Below are 21,038 nucleotides of genomic sequence, written 5' to 3' on the forward strand. Positions count from 1 at the left end.
ATTCTTGGATATGGGGAAGACAAGCAAACATGTAATTAAGGCCCAATTCTTGCTTGATCTACACATGATGAGAGCACTCCCAATACAGAAATCATCGTGGTTTCTATAGATATTAATTATAGTGTCACCTAAGTATTTTGCTGATGTGGCAAGAGAGTTATTAAAGAGAGAGAGCAAAAATCATAGAAACTGAGTCTAAGCTACACAAAATCCAAGACATGAAGTGATATGATTGGCTAAGAATGGAGAGAGAATGAATGTGATTGGATAAAAAAAGTATTCTATAGAAACTATCCATTGGGACCATAGTTTCTATATATAGTGTCTATAAAAATTAATAGATATAGAAACTACATGTAGTTTCTAGCATTGTGAGTGCCCTGAGAGATACGGCGAGAGGGATGAGCTGTCTGCGCAAGAATATATTTTTTAGGGGGCTAGATTCACAGACTGCACATCGTTCTAGTACAAGATACTTTATCTAAGGTCAGTCTCAATGCATAGTTTCATGGCACGGTTACCAAAACTATAAACTAGGTAACCGAGCCATATGAGTTTCATGGGGATGAAACTCCTCTCTCATCTGATGAAACTCCTTCATTTAATGACCCTGCCAAGTCAGCAATTTTGTCTATGTGGCACCCTATTTAATGTGCATGACACTCTCATGAAACATGCATTGAGACCAAAGAAAAAAATAGCGGGCTATAGCGGCGCTATAGCTGCTGGACAGACTTGCCGCTAAGCTATTTGCATTTTTTCCGCTATCACAACTTTCACCGCTATTACGCGCTATAGCGCCGCTAAGTTGCACTTGTTACAACAAATTTCACCGCTATTACGCGCTATAGCGCCGCTATGATAAATCTTCTCAGTTTGACTCTCAAAACTCCATCTTAGACTAGATTATCATTTATTTCTTTACTACTAATTTAATATTTTGAATAATGAAACTTTCATGAACCATATTGTAATGTCATATTGGTATTTTGTAATGTTACCTAGACTTATGAAAACATATTTTTATACATCAAATTCATATTTACCATGTCTTTTTCATCAATTACTCGTGTTTTTCATGTATTTTTATAAAAAAACGCTATATGTCATAGCGCCGCTATAGCACCGCTATAGCTGCATAGCTTCTGAAAAAAAGTTGCCGCTATTTTCAATAGCACGCTATTTTAAACTTTGATTGAGACTGGCCTAATTATGCTTCATCCATGTCCATATGCATCAGTGGTGGAGACGGTGAAGGTGATTGGTGCCAACACGGCTAAGGAGGACTATTGCTTCTTGTACACCAAGATGAGTCAATGATAAAAATTGCCCTCAAGGGCATATGTTCTATGTGCATGTAGCGTTGGTGTACATAGGGATACGTGTGCATATGCCCTTAAAGGAGGAAACAACTTTACCGGCGAACATGGCTCATGTATGGCCTGTCTAGCTACGGGTGGAATAATAAACAAACTCGAATTTGACATTACGACCACATGATCTCCAATATGTATAGTTTCGACTGTTATTCTTATCATAATGCAATTGTCAAAATATCTTTCAAGATAAATGTCAAAATAAGTGTAAACAAAATATTATGAAAATTTTGGTTGCCAAAATGCACAAATTTGATCACAATCTTGTCAGCACTCGGCACCATCAAGTCAGGTCTTGTTTTTTTTTAGAAAAAAAATGAAGAGGGCACACTGCTAGGTCTACTTGGAAGCAAACATAAGCCCTCCCTTCTAATCCTGCTGCTAGTCATTATAATTAACGATGTGATAGATGAAAGTTCATCATCAAACCCATCATGAAGAAACTAGAAACATGCATAATATGTGTAACATCATTTGCAATTAGCAAACACATTGCTCCTTCATTTGCAAAAAGTTACTATATGTAATGCAATCGACATACAAAAAGGCAACAATTTGCAAGCAAAGCAACAACCTATATACAGTTTGGCTAACATGACAGGAACAAAAGTGACAGTGCAGTTCATAGTACAAACGCACACAACCGTACTGGATTCAACTGCAGAACTGTCTTGTAGATTTCTTCACCAATTCACTCATCCAAAATGACAGACCAAGAAGAAAGCACAGCAAGATTTTCAACCCGATGACAAAAGCTTGAATCCAGCAGATGGACCTAAATTAATCAATGCACACGGATCGCCATTGATGAGAACTTGGTGGTGTCGCGGCAGGCGTTGCGCTCCAGCTTGCCACGCGGCGGCGGTGAGGCAAACTGCTGCGGCCGGACATGTGGTCGTCGTCGCTGCTGTCACGGCCCATCGTGCGCAGCACCGTCTCAACCACCTCCTTGTCGACGCCCGGGCTCGCCTGCTCGGCGATGAGCATGAGTGGGCGGTCCGCGCCGGCCGCTCTGGCGAGCCCCCGGAACCGCGGGCTCCCCCTGCTCATGGCGTACAACGCCTCCACGCAGCATTCCTGCAGCTCCGCGTTGCACGCTCCTCCTTCCGACAGGATGGCGGACGCCGTCGCCACGGCGCCCGCGTCCATGAGCGCGGCGCTGCCTTCCGCGCAGGCGGCCACGTTGCAGAGCACCATGAGCGCCAGCCTCCGGATAGGCGCCTGCTCGGCGGCGTCGCACGCGACGGAGAGGAGGGTCCTGGACGCGCCCGGGGCGCGCGCGAGCTTGCACTGGTTCACGGCGGCGAAGGAGAGGTGGTAGAGCGCCATCCCGGCGTCGCGGCGCGCGCGCGGGGCGGCGTGGTCGCGGTCCGCGAGCGCCGCGAGGAGCGGCGGCAGGGCCCCGAGCACGCCGATGGCTGCGCGGTTTCCCTCGTGGAGGGCGAGACCGAAGAGCGCCCCCGCCGCGTGCTCGCGTGCTTCGGCCGGCGAGGCGGCGGACGCCAGCACCTCCACGAGCGCCGGCACCGCGCCCGCGCGGACCACGGGCACCCGGTTCTCCGGCTCCAGCGAGAGGTTCGCCAGCGCCGCCGCGGCGTCCGCGCGCGCCGACGCGGTGTGGCGCGAGGACAGCAGCACGCGCCTGAGCGCCGCCAGCAGCCGCGGACCGCACAGCGCGCGCCGCCTCGCCGCGCCCTCCCGCGTCGCCCGCCGCAGTGCAGCCATCGCCGCCTCCACCTCCGTCTCGTCCCCGCCCTCCACCGCCTTCGCCACGGCCTCCTCCTCTGCGTCAGCAACACGCACGGGCTCGTCTTGCTCCTCTTTCGCCGCCTCCTTCCCGCGCACCGCCACCTGCACCTCGACCGGCGCCATCTCCCTCGACGACCTACCCGACGACGAGGACGACGTGGACGCCGCGTACGCCCCCTCCGACGAGCACGACAGGTTCGACGCCGACCTCGCCGGGACCGGAGCCCCCTCCGATGAGCACGACAGGTTCGACGACGACGACCTCGCCGGAGGCTGCGTCCCCGCCGCCACTGCGCGGAGCACGGCTACCCTCGCCTCCTCGCCCGAAGGCGACACGGGCGCCGCGCGACCAGAGCGCGCGCACCACGTCCGGACGGCCGCCCGGAGCGCGTCGTTGGGTATGGCGGCGGCAACGCCACCGCCCTGTGTGTCCCTGCCCCTGTCGCCCGCCACCACTCCGTCTGGGCCGAGAGAGAGGCCGAGCTCCGCGCAGGCCAGGACGCACGCGCGCTCGTACGTCCTCCCCGACGGCAGGATGACCGGGTCCGCCATCGGCGTGCGGAGGATGGGGCAGCACAGGAAGTCCGCCGGCACCTCCCCCTCCTCCTCCTCTCCCTTCTCCTTCGTCGCCGGGGGCGGAGGAACAGTGACGTCCGGCGGCGGCCTGTTCTTGGGCTTGGATGCTGCCGGCGGTGGCAGAGACAGCGACCGGAAGGGAAGGAACCTCCAGCGCCGCGCGCGCTCGGCACCCATCTGGCCGGCGCCGGAGCTTTTCAGCAGCAAAGCAGGCAGCAGCAGCTGCTTTTGGTGGTGCAACGCCAATAATGGCGGCTGCTTTCAGCTTGGGGTTCGGCAACTTTGGCTGGCTGGCTGGGGCGGGGAGTGGGAGCGGGAGTGGAGGGCTTCTTTTTTTTTTTCTTGGCGGTTAAATATAGCGGAGGAGAGGTGACTTAGGGGTGAAGGGATCAGCGCGGTTACCGGGCGAAGGCTGCGGCGGGCCGGGCCGGCGGCCGTGGCTGCGGTAGCAATGGAGTGTTGCGGTTGGAGGCACGCAGTCGCGTCGCCGTCGCGCGGGACGACGGAGGGAAAAAAGCTGGCGCCGGTCGTTTACCGGGGCCGTCTTTTTGTCGGAGGTGAGGGTCCGGCTAAACGAGAGTTTTGTTTTCTTTTTTCTTTTGCTCTCTCAAAGCATTATATATGTACTCCCGTCACTTTTTTAGTTATCGTTTGCGTTTAAAAAAAAACAAATGCTGGCAATTATATATTAAAAAATATTAATATTTATAATATATAATTAGTATCATTAGAAAGATCTTTGAATCTATTTTTTTAACAAATTTATTTAGAGATACAAATGTTGCATATATTTTTTATAAATCGAGTCAAACTTGTGGCATGCACACCAATGACGACAATTAAAGGGAACGAGGGAGTATATAGGAATGGTCTCGAGCTCACAATTTACGCCTTGTTTTTTTGGCTGATATATAAATTATTATGACAGAAAGTATTGTTGACTGATTTGTAATGAGAGAAAAATGTTGGTGAATAACTGGTAGATTTGACTGATAAATTCAAGCGAACAAGCTGTCAGTCAATTTCACTTTTTCTCTAAAGACTTTTCCGATCCTACCAATTTCATCTATATCCATTGGTTGGTTTGCTAAAAAGAAATTCTGAATTTGGATAAAAAGAATAAAGTCAAGTTTATCCCCACTAACTTATCGATGAATTTTAGAGTATCCTCGAACTTGATACCCAAGGACATATCATCTCGTTAACTTTTAAAATCAAATAAATTGTCCTCTAAAATAGTTTAGGATGGTTTCCACCTCTTTGCGGGATGGAGGTAGTAAAAAGTTGTAGATCATATCAAGTTATACAATTTTGGTATAAAGTTTTCATTTATCTGACTTCATATGAAAAAAGGTTGTAGATCATGTCAAGTTATATAATTTTGGTATAAAGTTTGCATTTATCTAACTTCATATGAAAGAAAAATGGTATAATCGCACGCACATCCATTAGATTCGTCATGAAAAATTGTGTGCTTTATTATTTTGGTTTTTTACCTATGTTGTTACTCAACTCCTTAGGGTTATTGCTCTGCTATATTACCTAAGTTTTTGTTCATTTTTAAAAAATAATTGATAGCTCTTGTGTCCGTTTCATCTATTGAAAGAAAAGAGCCCAATTTGTCTTTTTTTTGCTCTGTTGTTGCGTAGAGAGGCCTCTGTTGTTGCGTAGAGAGGCCACGGTGATAGTAACAACGGTCCGAAAACCAAAAAGTTCATGCATGAAGCATTAAATATAGACAAAAACAAAAACTAATTACACAGTTTACCTGTAAATCGCGAGACGAATCTTTTGATCCTAGTTAATTTATGATTAAATAATATTTACCACAAACAAACGAAAGTGCTACAGTAGCGAAATCTAAAAAAATTTTACATCTAAGGGCACTCCCAATGCAAGACTCTATCACAGAGTCCAAGACAATTAATTACATATTATTTATGGTATTTTGCTGATGTGGCACCGTATTTATTGAAGAAAGAGGTAGAAAAAATAAGACTCCAAGTCTTATTTAGACTCCAAGTCTACATTGTTCGAGGTAATAAATAACTTTAGACTCTATGATAGAGTCTGTATTGTGAGTTTCCTAAACAAGCCCTCAGTTGAAATCGGTAATCTTGCATTGCCACGTGCCCAAATGTGCCGTTACCATCAGAATCGAAGCGTCCTTCTTGTTTTGTGGATCTGGCATGATATGATACTACGCGCCTACGGTCCAGAACCGCTGTTCATACCTGGCAATGCAAATCTGGACGTCAGCTACCTAACACGGAGGGAGTAGCTAATACACGGGATTTTGTTTTTGTTTTTTTTTTGGTCAGTGTGTGTGATGACGCATCTGAGCTCCCGTGCGTGTCTACCTGTCATAATCTGGTCATCATCCAAGCTGCAAACGGCTGGCTGACACTGCCAAGGCATGTCCCTGGCCGGCTGGCCGTCGGCCACGTCGTCGCTCACACTCACAGCTGAGCCCTGACCTCTGCATTCTCTCATGTCCACGAGCAAGTTAAAGACAGAGCATACAACTGGAACACTACTACAGAACTCCTGCATTGTTACTTCGTTACTAGGTAAATGCCCGTACGTTGCAACGGGAAACATAATATCATGATAACATATATATATTGCAATCATGTTATTTGGAACAACAATATTACATAAGTCTTCAGAAAAATATAAATAAAATATAACTCTAAATTTGAAGTCCAAGATGCCGCGTCTGACTCCTTGCTGCAGATGGTTGAAATTATAGTTGGAAGTATCCTGTATATAAAAGTTTATTAATTTTTAAAGCTAAAGAGTGTTGATATCTTGCAAAAATGTATCGGTGCATTATCTCTTTTATCTAGTCAGAACCTCTTTATATAGGATATTTTTTGTGAATATATCCTTTGTCGGTTTCTTCTTCCCCTTCTCCTTAGTCACGTCCTTCTCATCAGGTGGCACGACCAGGATCTTAATGTTTGATCTTGCCGTGACTCTGGATAGTGCTACATATAATTGGCCGTGTGAGAACACTGGTTCTGGCAAGTATACCCCAACAGTAGGGATAGTCTGCCCCTGTGCCTTGTTAATGGTCATTGTGAAGCTGAGCCGAATAGGAAACTGCTTTCTTTTAAATTGGAAAGGGAACATCTCGTCGTCCGACGGACACAAGGGTATGCGAGGCAGAAAAACCCTCTTTGCAGTGTGTTGTCCCACCACAATTTCTGCATCCACGGTATTCTTTTGGAACCCTCGTATGATAAGCCTGGTACCATTACAAAGTCCATTGGCAGGGTCAATGTTCCTAAGCAATATGACTGGGCAGCCAATCTTTAGCTTTAACACGTGTGGCGGTAGACCATTAGGTGTCAAAGTGTTAAGAAATTCCTCAGGATAGTAGTTGTGCGGATCATCCACCGCAGAGTCAAAGCTATGGTACACCATCTCATCCCCATGGAAACGACTAATCATCTTCATATTAATCATATCTACACAGTCATTCCGTGATGATAATATTGCTCGAGAGGTGATATAATCTTTGCTTGACATATTTGCATTGAGGTTAGGGAATATGCAATCAATTAGAGTATCAAGGTCACTATCGTCCCCAGTGTGCGGTATGCATATATCATGAGGAAGACAGATTTCATCATCGCCATTCGCCTCCTCAGAACCTCCACCGATGCGCAGCAAGTATTTTGCAAACCATGGGTCACTCTTTGCCCTCATGTTATGCACCAGTTTGAGATGGCTCATGCAATCCCAAAGGTATGACATCCGTAGCGAAGCACTGACCACCTGAGCCCTCGACCCTCTCCGAACAACAGGAAGAACCTGTCTAAAATCTCCACCAAACACTACGGTCTTCCCTCCAAACGGCAGCTCAGGTTGGTCCATTACATCACGGAGACTGATGTCTAGTGCTTCGACACCTTGCCTCTTCATCATTGTCACCTCGTCCCAAATAATAAGGGATGCAATCCGAAGTAGCTTGGCAGTACCACTCTGTTTTGTAAAGCTACAGAAGGCCCCATCATCGAGGGTGAGGGGAACCTTGAAGCGCGAGTGGGCGGTTCTACCACCAGGCATTATTGATGCCGCAACACCAGATGTAGCTGTTGCCACGACAATCTTTTTCTGACTACGTATAGTAGCAAGAAGTGCTTTATAGAGATAAGTCTTTCCGGTCCCACCAGGACCATCCACAAAGAAGAGACCCCCATGTTTAGTATCAACCGAGGACATAATCTCATCGTAGGCAGCCCGCTGCTCCACATTAAGGGTGTCTAACAGAGCCACATCATCCTTGTTAGCCTCAATGCTAGCCTCCTCAAAAATCTCTCTAGGAATATCATGGGAGGCGTCATACGTGTCATCGATATCTAGAAGTGGGTATGACTTTATATCCTTCTGCATTGATTGTAGCAACTTTCGAATATCTATGAGGACCATCTGCTCCACCATGGAGATGGATTGATTATTACACTTGTAGTCCTCTGACATAGCATCCTTGTGTTTCTCCCATAGTCCGAGGACATTACTGGGCTCACAAAAAACCAATATTGTTGCAAAGAGCCTTCGCAATGCATATGGCATCATCCAGTCGGTTGCCTCAGCAAGACTCTCATCCAATGTGTTGTCCTCTTCGATTAGGCCCCTTCTTTCTGCAGCTTCACGGAAGGTTGGTAGGAGTTTGCCATCAACGGTCCTTAGACACTCAAAGGAGGTTGCACCTGCCACGTGGTTCAGGAGAACCCTAAGATAGTAACGCTCCCCCTCAGCTGGATTAGCAGACACGATTCTTCCAATCTGTCGCAATGTACCAGAACGTACCCTCTTTTGCCAAACTTTACCCTGTGCTTGCCATGTATAGAACTCTGGAAAGTCTCGATATAGTATACCTCGGGCTGTTTCATCTGTCCTATTCTTCTCGAAGTACGCTGTGAGCATTGACTTTTCAACACCTGGGCGATCAAGCACTCGTCGAACCCCCTCGCGTCGATGAAATGATACCATGTGCATGTCTGGAAGATGAAGTTGTAAGGACAAAACAGAAGGGTTCCTGTCACTCAAATCAAAACCGTATATCCTCCACAAGGCTTCTGGTGGGGTTACCCATCTGGCATCTCTATATTGCTTGATCTCATCAATGTTCCCCTCACTATCCTCCTTGTCAACCTCTCTCACAGCCACAGATGCTCGGTCATGACCCTTGTAAATATACTTAAATAGATATTTGACTGCCTTAATGCTCCCACATGCCTCAACATTGATGTGGCAGTTGAACAAATAGAGGAGATATGGGTTGTAAGGCACGACCCATCTGTTGTCAAGCTCATGGCCACGAACTTTTTCTTTTCGTCCATCTTCACGCCGTCTATAAATTGGATATGAATCCTTGCCCTGTATTGTGACATCACAGAAAGGTCGAGGGTAACGGTTCTTGCAGGAATCACGACCCTTTGTGCATGGACAATTGCGATTAAGCACTCCGCAAGGGCCATGCATCATATGTTTTGTAACCATCTTATACAAGACTGGGTACTTCTTCTTGTTTGGTAGCTCAGCTGAGATGAGGCGATCATACTGCTCTGGGCACGTGATCTTGTACTTCCTATCCATAATTAGCAAAAAATGTGCATGCGGCAGACCCCTCTTCTGGAACTCCACAACATAAACATGTGCCCGAACCTTTCCAAGGATATCCTTCTTTAGTAGCCTATCCTTTAGCTCTTGTAGTTTTGCTCTAAACACTCGAACAACGAGATCTGGACGATCTTGTGGCATCTGGCCAGGGTAGAGTTCACGCTTGATCTCATCCCAGTTCGGATTACATGTCATAGTAAGGAAGATGTCTGGTTTACCAAACCTCCGTACAAGAGCCATGGCATCCATATACCGACGCCTCATGTCACGTGGGCCTCCAATAAATGATGAAGGCATCACTATCCGCTTTCCAACAGCTTCTGCTCTACCTTCACCAGCATGTAGGCTATCAACCAATCCTTGGTAGAGGTCAGCCCTAATATCATCTTGATGGTTGCGTATATAATCTAATCGAGAGCTCTCAATCTTTATGTATGTGTCAACTGCAAACTGCTGGAATAAACGCTTGCCATAAAGTATGGGGTTAAATATTCCAGGACGCATTTGAAATTTGTAGCAATAGTAGTCACGCACAGAGACACAAAGTCTACCAGGAGAGTCTACAAAAAAATAGCCATGAATTAGAGTTGTTTGTAGCATAACTATTAAGGCACATGCATGTGAAGTATTTATTAAATAAGACGAACAAACCTATTTCTTCTTCGGACCCACTATGAGCCTTCTGTAGGGCACGGTACTCGATGACTTCTTCCATACTAACTCCCTTTTTAGGAATATCCATGTGCCACCCAAGCTCACCCCTAGGGAAGAATAGAGGGTATGAAAGAGCATCATAACATCCATGATACGAGCGGATGCCATGTCTGCTTCTATCTTTCCCATGCAAGACAACACTATTTTGGAACTGACCAAGGAGTTCGCTTCCCTCGATCCAAACGGCAGCCACCTCTGAAGCTAACGGTGCGTTGTATGTTCTCTGGTCAAGCCTCTGGTCAAGGTTTAGTGTGACATGATAGTCCTCGAGGTGTTCAGCCTGGCCTACACTCCTAAGTTTTTGTGAATATGGGTTGTCACGAAGGATGGCCACAAGCCTCTCAATGACTTCCTTGTCTTTTTGGCACTTCTCTTCACGACATCGTCGGTAGCGATGCTCAAGGCTTGGATCATCGTCGTAGAAGTAAAGCTCAAGATGTCTTGGCTCCATACCATCTTCTCTACCAAATGACCTTATGTTGTGATAGATCTGGCCATGTGCACGGAATGTGTATATGCCACTGTTTTTCATTGTTGCAGTAGCTCTATCAAGACGACAATATAGAGAAGTGAAAGAGAAATGGCCATTGAAAAATCTAATGTTGTCACGAAAGTGCCTAGCATCTGCATCGTTACTTGACCAAAGCCTCATAAGCTCATCAGGTATGTTCTGTTCACTGAGCTCAATCTTTTCGCTGCGGCAACAAAACCCACGTGGTTCATGCTCAAACCTTTTCGCATTGCAATGCTCGCAATTTGCAACAGGTTTTAGCATATGGGTATGTGTAGGCATGTTACTATACACCCCATCATATGGGTCAGGTACTTTAGGGATAGAAGTAATGTCTTCCTCAAGCTTATTGTCTTGGACATCATCATCATCTTCCTCATCTGAAATAACATTTAAGCCACAATAGTTTAGATAAGCACTGGAAGAATTGATTTCTATTCAATCTTTCGCACAAATACCTTGCCCAGCAAATAGGTATCCCTCATCCTCTTCCTCATCCTCTTCAAATATATCTCCCTCATCATTATCTATGGCCATCAAAGATATGCGAGTTAGTAGAACTACGAGTAAAAATAAACAAAGGAGTTCAAATACTTTGTAGAATTTTAGAAAATAGTGTAAATTACCACTATCATAAAATAATGGTGTTGTATGTGCGATTGATGTAGGCTGCAGGCTAGGCCCTATCCTTTCTGATAATCATGTAAAGACCATTGTTGAGGTAGGTATAATATGATATATAATGTAAGCACCTAAATGGGATCATGAGGTATTAGTATTTACCATTGTTGGTCAAGACTGATTCAGGCAAGGATGTGTTATCATTTAGGTGTTCTTCACCCATGCAATTATATTCATCAAATAGTGGTGCCATCGGTGTGGCCGATGTAGCCTGAATGTTGGGTCTTGCCCTATCTATTATCAGGAATGACATAGATCGATTAGATATAATATGGTATATATGTTACCTAAATGGGATGAGGTAATAGTATTTACCATTGATGGTCATGACTGATTGAGGCAAGGGTGTGTTTGAACCAGTGCAATCACCATCTTTATTAGATGCCCTTGTGTTCGAACCAATGCGACGCTCAAACATCATGTTACGATGCGTTAACAACACATGTCTTTGTCCAGATGGAACATGTGATCGTTTTGTTATATGGCTAGATATTGACTCATCACATCCTTCATCATCGGCCTCTTCATGAGATGGAGGAATATAAAGAGGTGTTGCACTGGACTCTGGGATAAACCAATCATTGGATTTCAGTGTGGATCCAAGAGCGGGTTCAGGAATATATAACGGGTTCTCCATGGCAATTGACTCTGGGTGTAGGGTGTGCTTCCGTATCTCTCTAAATTTTTTTGTCAGCTATTTTCAAGGCCTCCTTACGTTTGAGTTCACTGTTATGCAACCTTTGACGTTCACGCCTTGCTTGCCTCTGATCAGGCGTCATACTTTTGTAGCGCTCCCTATCATACAATTTTTTTGACTCATTCTTCATAGGGTGTTTCATGGTGTTAGCAGGATCAGATGCAGCTACATAATAACATATATTAGCATTATATTAGGAAATATATACAGTAACATCTTACTTATTAACAAACATCTATTATTATGCAACAACACCATAATCATGGAGGAACTTCATACAAAAATAGTACCTAGGTTCTCTTTACCAATCTGCATGGGTTGGTAGGAATCATTCCTATGCAACCAATCATTACTTTCATCATTATCCGTGTCTTCACCTAATACAACTCCATCAGCTACATAATTGTTACACCATAAATAAGAGCTAAAGGGTAATGCACATAAATTGGTTTTTAATTTGTTTGGTATGTCACCTCTCCATCTGTCGGTGAGCGTACTTTGTTGTTTTTTTATATGATATTTTTCACGACGCTTCATATTTATTTCATTCCTTTGTTCCGCATATCGTGCTCTTTCCCTTTCTCGTTTGCGTTTCTTAGCATCGTCAACTGGTGTGAGTGAATTGGATACACTCTGACAACCTAGTACATTATAGGCATCATGTAGCGTCAAGTGGATCAATACATAATGAATGCAAATTACTGTTGATCCAAAATAAATTTATATCCATATGTATATCAACATTTACCTGCATTGGCGGTGTTTGTCAAATTTCCTAATGGAGTGCGGCCACTGTTATTTTCCACCGGATCCATGTAGAAGATTTTGGCTAAAATGTTTTATGAAGATATAGGTTAGTCTAAATTAGTTCACATAAAGTCGTAGCAACACATAATCTAAACAATATGAACCGATATAAAGTATCCTAGAGATCAGTTGCTAGCTAAAAGGCTAGAACCATAAGTTCTCTAAGTTGATTTTGTACCAAATGTCCCCTTAGGTAAAATGAAAATTCAGATCTAAATTGAAATATATGGAACCAAGTTGCAGCTGTAAAACCACAATGACCATTTAGATTATGCAAACTTCCAGAAGTTTCTAACAACCCATTCAGCAAATGGTACAATGTGTTTATGAGAATCCATTTAAAATTAAATACGTAAGAAAGTCTGCTTCTCAATGCTATGAATCAGTTAAGGCTTCAAATCAAATTCAAATGCTCCATTATTGCATTTTCTCAAGCACTTGGTGTGAAGCCAAAATTTCCAAATTCTGTCAAGGCCGCAGTTTTATCATGACCTTGACATGAAGCCAACATTTTCAAATCCATTTGTTTCTCAAAAAGTAATTCAATTTGGGGATAACATATATGCGAATTAGAATTTGAAACCAGAGATCATCTTCGGATTTTACTACATGCTGCAAACTGCATTAAGCTATTGTTTGTTTCTACTATCATCCTAAATTTTACAAGCAGTATTGATAAACCAAGGAGGGCATTCGATAGTGGAAATTTGGAGCAGTGGTCCTTGCTAGATTATAATGGCTGTGGTTGGCATGAATCTAGGAAGCAGGTGATAAAGTACTTTGGTAGTCTGAAGAGGTCCTATTTTTTTGGATCCACAGTCCTCCAACAGTTTGAATGTCAACTGAAAGGATTTTACTACATGCTGCAAATTGCATTAAGCTGCAAATTTTGCAAGCAGTATATCACCTAAAAAATCAGCATAGAGACAAAATTGTAATACAGAAATCAGTAGGGAATGATCATTATTTCATATACCTGTCTACCTGGCCATGGCCAGAACGTGCTCTAATTTCTGCTTCGGATGATCGCTGCACACCAAAGCTCGACAAGTGAGATGTGGTTGCGGTGGTGGATCCTACAAACAAGGTTGGTCCCTGAGATAACAGACAAAGTAAGCTACTGAAATTTATAGTTGTACGTACAACCTTATTAAACAAGTATTGAACAGAAGTGTAGCAAGCTTTGGGTTGATCAATTTAGATGAAGGAAGCTCTGACGTATTGGTTGCAATACCTATACGAAGTTATTTATAGCATCTTTTTTATCTTGCTTTTCTCAATAAAACTGGGTACTTACAAAATTCTATTATTAGGTTGAAAGTAAAAAGGGAGGCCTGCATATTACACCTTCCATTATTTTCATCATCTTTTGCAGATTATAAGTTGAAGTAATACACACTTATATTGGTTTACTAATCAGTTGTTGAGTCCTTGCTGGTGTGCTGAGCAGATTATAAGGTTTGTTACCAACTTGTATTGATCCATCACAAAGCCATTAACAGGACTCGCTTACTGATTTGGCTATCTTCAGAATAATGAATGGAGATCACAATTACAAAAAGAAAACAAAGGAAACCACGAAATGCAGGTCAGCACTGGCTTGCTACCACTACTTTTTAAAAAATGACTCTTTGGTCCATCAGAACATGAAACGCAAGCTAGAGGATTGTAGTATTTGGAAGTTCATATATGCATCTACAACAATTCCTATGCAAATCTTAAACTGAATAGTAAGACAAATATTCAGTTTCTACCCTTACTCTGCTATTCAAATCTTGTTAGGGGATTCTAATATTCAGTCACCACGAGAACAGACCGAAGCAACCTAGATTGTCAGGAGAATTAGAATGAAAATATGTACCAAATCACAGTTTAGGGAAGTCATGTACTTAGGGTTTAGACCAAATCATAGTGTCACAATGGGGCTCACAGGAATTTAGATATCACGAAAGTTCAGATAGGACAGAAATTCAGAAAACATTCTCGATGTGGTTGAAACCTTTGTTTCCTAGGAGCGGCGTTGATGTAGACGCAGAACGCTGGAGCAGTGTTGGTGCAGATGCAGGAGCGGCACTGTCAAACCGGAGGAGAGGAGCGTCGCATCGGAGGACACCGGGGGAGGAGAGGAATGTCGCACTGCCTGTGCCGCCGGGACGTTGCGCTGTCTCCGCCGTTGAGATGACGCGCCGGCTCACATCCACGTCGGACGAGTCGCAGAAACCGCCGCCACCGGCGGCGAACTCCTTGTCCAGGTCGTCATCATTGAACCGCTGGATCCTAGCCCCACGCCTGAGCGACCAAGCCGTCCTCCTCCTCCACCACCTTCTCGGCGCTCGCCGCGTAGCTAGCGCGGCACTGCCCCGGCTTCACGAGGCTCAAGACCTCGGGGGCCGTGAAGCCCGAGGACGTGGCGGCGGTGGCACGCTCGCTGCCCGGGCTCCGCTCCCTCTACCTGGACCGCTCCTACCTGCCCAGGGAGCAGCTGCTTGCCATCCTTGCCGGATGCGGGGAGCTGCGGGAGTTCAGCGGGCGGGGCTGCGTTCCAGATGCCCGCAGCTGTCGTGCCTCGCCGCCGCTTCTTTCTCAGCGCATGCCCACGCCGTTGCCCCGTGATGTCAGGAAGAACCGCGCCGCGGCCATGCCGTCTTGCCCTTGCTGCCCGCGTCGACGCTCGGAGGGGAGCAATGTTGGGGCTGGTGGTGTGAGGATAGCCAAGGATGCTTCGGTGGGTGCATGGGGAGCATAATAGAAGGGATGAGGCCGGGCAGCTCCTGTTGGGGAGACGGAGTACTTCCGGATCGATGAAGCCGGAGCATCTCTGTATTGATGATGGGGATGCTGAGCATTGGGCGAGAAGGGAGGCGTAGGCGCGCGGCTCAAGAGGGCCATGGCATGCGGATCGTTGACTGGAAGCCGAGCGCGGTGGGCTGGTATGGCTTCTCCCGTGGGAAGAAAAAGCAACTCACAATGTGGCAGACGGATGACTCGACCCAACGACTGCAGCAATCAAATCATGGGGAGGAGAGAGAAAAGTAGAGTCGATTCTTCCCGAATAAAGAATGATTTCGGCGGCAGTGGAGTCAATCGAGCGGTGGCGGTGAAGCAAATCGAGTGATGGCTGTAGCGAGTCAGGCGGCAATGGAGGCAGTGGAGCGAGTAGTGCAGCAGCAAGGGTGCCGCCGCCTCGAACGCGACCCATGGCGGCGAGGAGCGAGGCACGCACCTCCGTGGGGACGAGCGAGGCAACGCACCTCCGTGGCTCTGGGCTTGACCAAGCACAAGCGAATAGGCGACGGAGGTTGAAGAAAGGTGTGTGCGCTGCCTCCACGGGAGAAAAAGCTGTTTGCGATGGAGAAAAAAGCTGTTTGCATTTGTTCCTGTGTACGATGGAGAAAAAAAGCTGTTTATTTATTTTTTATTTTTTATGGGGCCTATGATACCTGTTGTTAGGAGTCCACTCGTCTGTTTCTGTTTGTAGGCATCCCGCATCCATGGCTTGCGAGGGGGGCCCGATTCAGAGGAGTGCCGCGCGTACGCTGGGAAAAGCGAGCTGAGCAGGAGTGTGCGGTGGAATGGTACCGGGTAAATCACGGAGTGCGGTAGTTTCGTCTGCCTGGGTGAACGATTGGTCTGTAAATTTTTTAGTTGTATATAGACTAGTCAGGCCTTGTTTACTTCCACCAAAACCCAAATTTTTTTAAGATTTTTCGTCACATCAAATTTTTAGACGTATGCATGGAGTATTAAATATAGACGGAAATAAAAACTAATTACACAGTTTGGTCGAAATTGACAAGACGAATTTTTTAAGCCTAGTTAGTCTATGGTTGGACAATAATTACCAGTTTATCACAAACGAAAGTGTTACAGTGTCGCGAAATATTTCCCATCGGGATCTAAACACGGCCTCAGCTGATTGACGAGCCGAGAGATATAAGTGGTGCCAGATAAACACCCATTGATGGTATCTGAATGCACGGTCAAGTGAGAAATAGATCTAGCATCTGCAATCTGATCTACAATACAATCCCACCGTCGAACTTCTTCTTGTCCTTGCAGCAAACTGTCCCGCATTGCATTGCTCCATGTTTCCCAATACCTGGCTTTCCATACACATCTTTGCAAGATTTTACGAGATACTCCTAGCTCACTAGCTGCAGCAGCGGTAAACAACAGCTAGCCCGTCAATAGTGCGAGGGAAAGCTACTCTCTACTCCGTCCAGCATATTCTTGATTAATCCGATCAACCCAAAGTGGACTGGGTGCTACAAGATCCGGTGTGATCTTATTCTTTTTCAGATCGCAGCTCAGAGTTCAGAGTCTGATGCCATCTTGGTCTCTGGCATGCATGATTACACCACAAATTTACCCCATCAACGATGATTCGGTCCAGCCTGCATGACACCGAATTATATAGATGTTTAAATCATCCCACTCCACTCGGTAAAGTGCTCTTTGATTTTAAACATGGTAGCATCATCTAAGTAGTGGCGTGATCCCATCCTATATATCCTAGAAGGAAAAGGGGAGCTCGAAAAGTGATCAGACAAAAGCAGCAAGCTTTACTAGATACTCCAGCCTAGTAGACAGCAGGATCCATATCGATGCCAAACAATGTGCACGGTGCGCGCAAGCTCAATAAGAAACTACTAGGATTCTAGGAAACAGGCAGCCCACCTTCAGAAGTTCAGATAAACTCTCTGCAACAGACCAGAGATCACCTCCCAACTCCAAGGAAGAAGGAGCCTGCGACAGCAAAAAAACTGCACACGGTCCATCTGTCTGAGGAGCACAAATTGCACAAGGGCTGCAATTGCAAATCAGCCAGCTCACTCAGGCAACCACAAGGTGGCCTCCACTTCTCAAAGCAGCTGAAAGCCTCAAACATGTAAAAGCATTAAAAAAATGCACAAATATTAAAGGCGCGCACTGAAAGTAGAATGTCCAGAGTGTGCCCTAAGTTCTGATAGTGGAATGAGCTGAAGCCTTATCAAGTTACAGCATTATCCCATACACAACCTTACCGGTACCCAAGCTGTTAGTATTTTAGGCATCAATCGCTATATATTTGATTAAAAATAGTGATATATTTGTGACAATCATGTGCAAGTGTCAGTGTCACTGCTAGAGGCTAGGTCTTTGTCGTGTGCCCTAGGCACCTGGCAAAGGCTTTGCCGAGTGCTGCACTCGGCAAAGATCACTTGGTAAAAAATTTGTCGGCAAATGCCTGTTTGCCGAGTGCTATTTGTCATGTAGAAAAACAAAAGTATGATGTACTCTGAAGCCACTCATGGAATTGTTTGAGCCCATATGGGGCAAGCCTATGTTCGAATGGAGCAAGAGTTGATGCAGATTGCAGCGTAGAGAGGTCGCCGTGTAGACATTCCTCGATAACGTCCTTTTCGCCTAGGAATGCCGGGACAGAAAGCAGCGAGCATCTGTGCCAAGCACTCTCCAAAACTTCACGATCATCCGCCGTCGCAGCAGATGGTGGTTCCAGAGGCATGTTCTTCCAACTGTGGAAGTACATATATAGATGTGTTTAGTGCTAAGATTCTCACAGCTAGAATTTTTTGTATCCTATTCCTACCCCTGTTCTAAATAGCGCGCTATAGCGGACGCTATAGCGCTATTTAGCGTTTGTGGAAGAGGACTGCTAAGCTATGGGGATTTTAACGCTAAATGATTGTTCCCGCTATTAGCAGCTAATAGCGCGCTAATTTCGCTAAATTGAGTTAGTTTAGCGCCGCTATTTGGTCTTAGGATTCATTTCTATCGACCCAAATAACTTGGAGGCCCAAATAGCAGAGATATACCCCTATGTGATGTATGTTATTATTGATGTATCATGTATGAACTACGAACTTTGATGTAATATGTTAGTAACCCTTTGAAATATCTATCACTATTGGTCTTCATAATGTTTTCATCTTTATTATGTATAAAATTACATGATGTTTGACATATTTTTTGCTCGGCCGCTAAATGGCTTAGCCCGCTATTAGCGCGCTATAGCTTTTCTTAGCCTTTTAGAGAGGCTGCCGCTAAGAAGCTTAGCACGCTATTTAAAACACTGATTCCTACACGATCATGATCCGTGGAGTCCTGATTGGACATGTAATCTATGTACTTGGTGTGTGTGTGTATATATATATATATATATATATATATATATATATATATATATATATATATATATATATATATATAAGCCAATGATCGGCAGCCCAAGGGGCTTATGCCGTTGTGCTTAGGCCTTGTTTAGTTTGCGAAAATTTTTGCCTTTGGCTACTGTAGCACTTTCGTTTGTATTTGAAAAATATTATCTAATTATGGACTAACTAGGCTCAAAAGATTCATCTCGTAAATTACAGGCAAACTGTGCAATTAGTTTTTATTTTTATTTATATTTAATGTTTCATGCATACGTTTAAAGATTCGATGTGACGGGGAATCTTGAAAATTTTTGGAAACTAAACAAGGCCTTAGTTCCCAAAAGATTTTGCAAAATTTCCAGATTCTTCGTCACATCGAATCTTGTGACGCATGCATGGAGCATTAAATATAAATAAAAGAAATAACTAATTACACAGTTTGACTATAATTTACGAGACGAATCTTGTGAGCCTAATTAGTCCATAATTGAACAATATTTATCAAATACAAACGAAAGTGCTACAATGTCTATTTTAGCAAATTTTTTAGAACTAAACAAGGCCTTAGAACAGCAGAGAGACTGGGAGAGGAAGCAACAACAAGTCAACAACTAATAGGTGGTGCTTGAGAGGCGTTGCTATCTGCAATTAGGCGCAAGAGACAGGACCTTTGTGCATTGGATTATAGGCACGGGAGGTGGAAGACAAAGGGAGGGAGAATGCACCTAGACACCATCAAGGCCTGTGATTGTTACCGGTAACCAGCGTCAGTTACTACTAGCTCACGCCACACCACGCCACCACACCGTTGTGTCACCGTGTCCTGTCTTATAGCACACATCTAATTATAGTAGGTCATGCCTTAATTGTGGCTGTAATCTTCGTCTGTGCGATTGACTTGCATACCACCAAGCTATCTATATGTCTCCATGAACATCACCGACTACTATCATCGCGTGGAGTCCATGGCCACCTCCCTCGCCGAGTTCATGATCCAATTGGCAACCGACAAATGGTCCTCATGCTCTTCTATGGCCTGAACAGTCAGTTCTGCCACATGGTGTCCATCCTCAAGATGCATCACCCTTTTCCGACCTCTGAGGAGGCTCAGACTCATCTCTTGCTGGAGGAGATCGAGAATGAGGCATGACCGCCATTATTGCCCGATGTCCTCGTCACCATTGCGCCTCGTTCGATGGCACGCAGGCCTTTGGCACCGTTGTGCCAGGGGTCGTCTGCACCTCCCCCATGCGCCCTCTTGGTGGTGCCCCAACTGCACCCAACACTGGGGGTGGCGAACAGCACAACGGCCATTGTCACGGTCGCGATGCCCCCCTTCACCTACCGACGGCGCCTAGCGGAGCCATACTCGTCCTTCACGCATCCATGGAGGGTATCATCCAGATGTGACCGTATGATTGGTCTGGCCGCCCTAGCTCTGACGATGCCACCTGTGCATTCACCACCATGCCACACTACAACGACACCTACAGTGGCGTCTCGCCTACGGCCCTCCTCGATAGAACTCATACTACGGGGGAGCTCCCCTCCGCAACCAGTGCTACCTCCACCACCCACTATTGCCTCCATCTGCCTTCCAGGCACCCTCGACGGTGCCCTATTCCACCTCATCGATGCCCTGGAACCCGGTTCATGGTGGCTCCTAGAATTAGGATTCGCTAATGCACTCATTCAACACCATGACGCTCAGTCTGCCATCGACCTCTTCTCAGTGGTATGTCCATGGATGGAGCCAGCGGTGGGGCTAGGGGGGCTCCCCTACTGCTGCTGCGCCAGTGGAGTCCTAGTGATTTCCTTCTAATTTTAAACATAAATGTATAAGGGTGGGCTAGGAGCTTTATTTACCTCAACGTAAATAGGATCAGCTCAATCTACTGCTCGGCGTTTAGAGGACTCAAGCAATGTGATGATATTTGCTGGTAATAGGTCCTAGTTTCGCCTAGTGTTGTTCGGTGGTTTCCGTTCTAGAGTTTGTTTTTCTCCCGTGCGTGTGGCTTTTTGGCGTTTGGCGTGTCGTTGGTCTAAACTTGTTGCGTTCTAGCGCTTTGTTGAACTTGGATGGTATCGCGTTACAGTAATAAAGTGGAGGAACCTTTTATTCAAAAAAAATTGCAAATAAA

General features: G+C 45.4%; 2 protein-coding genes across 7 annotated transcripts; both read right to left on the minus strand.

The window, feature by feature from the left end:
* Positions 1,857 to 4,351, minus strand: LOC8075623 (U-box domain-containing protein 39). Its single transcript, XM_002445458.2, has one exon. It carries the CDS (start codon positions 3,876 to 3,878, stop codon positions 2,157 to 2,159), a length of 1,722 nt encoding a protein of 573 aa, XP_002445503.2. The 5' UTR covers positions 3,879 to 4,351; the 3' UTR covers positions 1,857 to 2,156.
* Positions 6,427 to 16,161, minus strand: LOC8075624. Of its 6 annotated transcripts, XM_021464338.1 has the most exons (10): positions 14,742 to 16,161; positions 13,719 to 13,837; positions 12,684 to 12,764; positions 12,409 to 12,576; positions 12,226 to 12,330; positions 11,554 to 12,100; positions 11,341 to 11,472; positions 11,184 to 11,249; positions 11,016 to 11,084; positions 6,427 to 10,937 (listed from the first exon to the last, which is right to left on the minus strand). In XM_021464338.1, exon 10 carries the CDS (start codon positions 9,930 to 9,932, stop codon positions 6,543 to 6,545), a length of 3,390 nt encoding a protein of 1,129 aa, XP_021320013.1. In that variant the 5' UTR covers positions 9,933 to 10,937; positions 11,016 to 11,084; positions 11,184 to 11,249; positions 11,341 to 11,472; positions 11,554 to 12,100; positions 12,226 to 12,330; positions 12,409 to 12,576; positions 12,684 to 12,764; positions 13,719 to 13,837; positions 14,742 to 16,161; the 3' UTR covers positions 6,427 to 6,542. The 6 variants fall into 6 exon arrangements, with proteins under 6 accessions (XP_021320013.1, XP_002445504.2, XP_021320014.1 ...); XM_002445459.2 differs by having other exon boundaries at positions 12,226 to 12,576; positions 13,719 to 13,818; XM_021464339.1 differs by having other exon boundaries at positions 9,697 to 10,937; positions 12,226 to 12,576.

Source organism: Sorghum bicolor, chromosome 7 (genome assembly GCF_000003195.3).
Source record: "Sorghum bicolor cultivar BTx623 chromosome 7, Sorghum_bicolor_NCBIv3, whole genome shotgun sequence".
In the NCBI taxonomy this organism is placed as follows: domain Eukaryota; kingdom Viridiplantae; phylum Streptophyta; class Magnoliopsida; order Poales; family Poaceae; genus Sorghum; species Sorghum bicolor.

What these genes read in the sequence shown, in the direction of transcription:
- LOC8075623 (XM_002445458.2), bottom strand. Translation starts at nt 3,878, where the DNA reads ATGGGTGCCGAGCGCGCGCGGCGCTGGAGGTTCCTTCCCTTCCGGTCG.
- LOC8075624 (XM_002445459.2), bottom strand. Translation starts at nt 9,932, where the DNA reads ATGCTACAAACAACTCTAATTCATGGCTATTTTTTTGTAGACTCTCCT.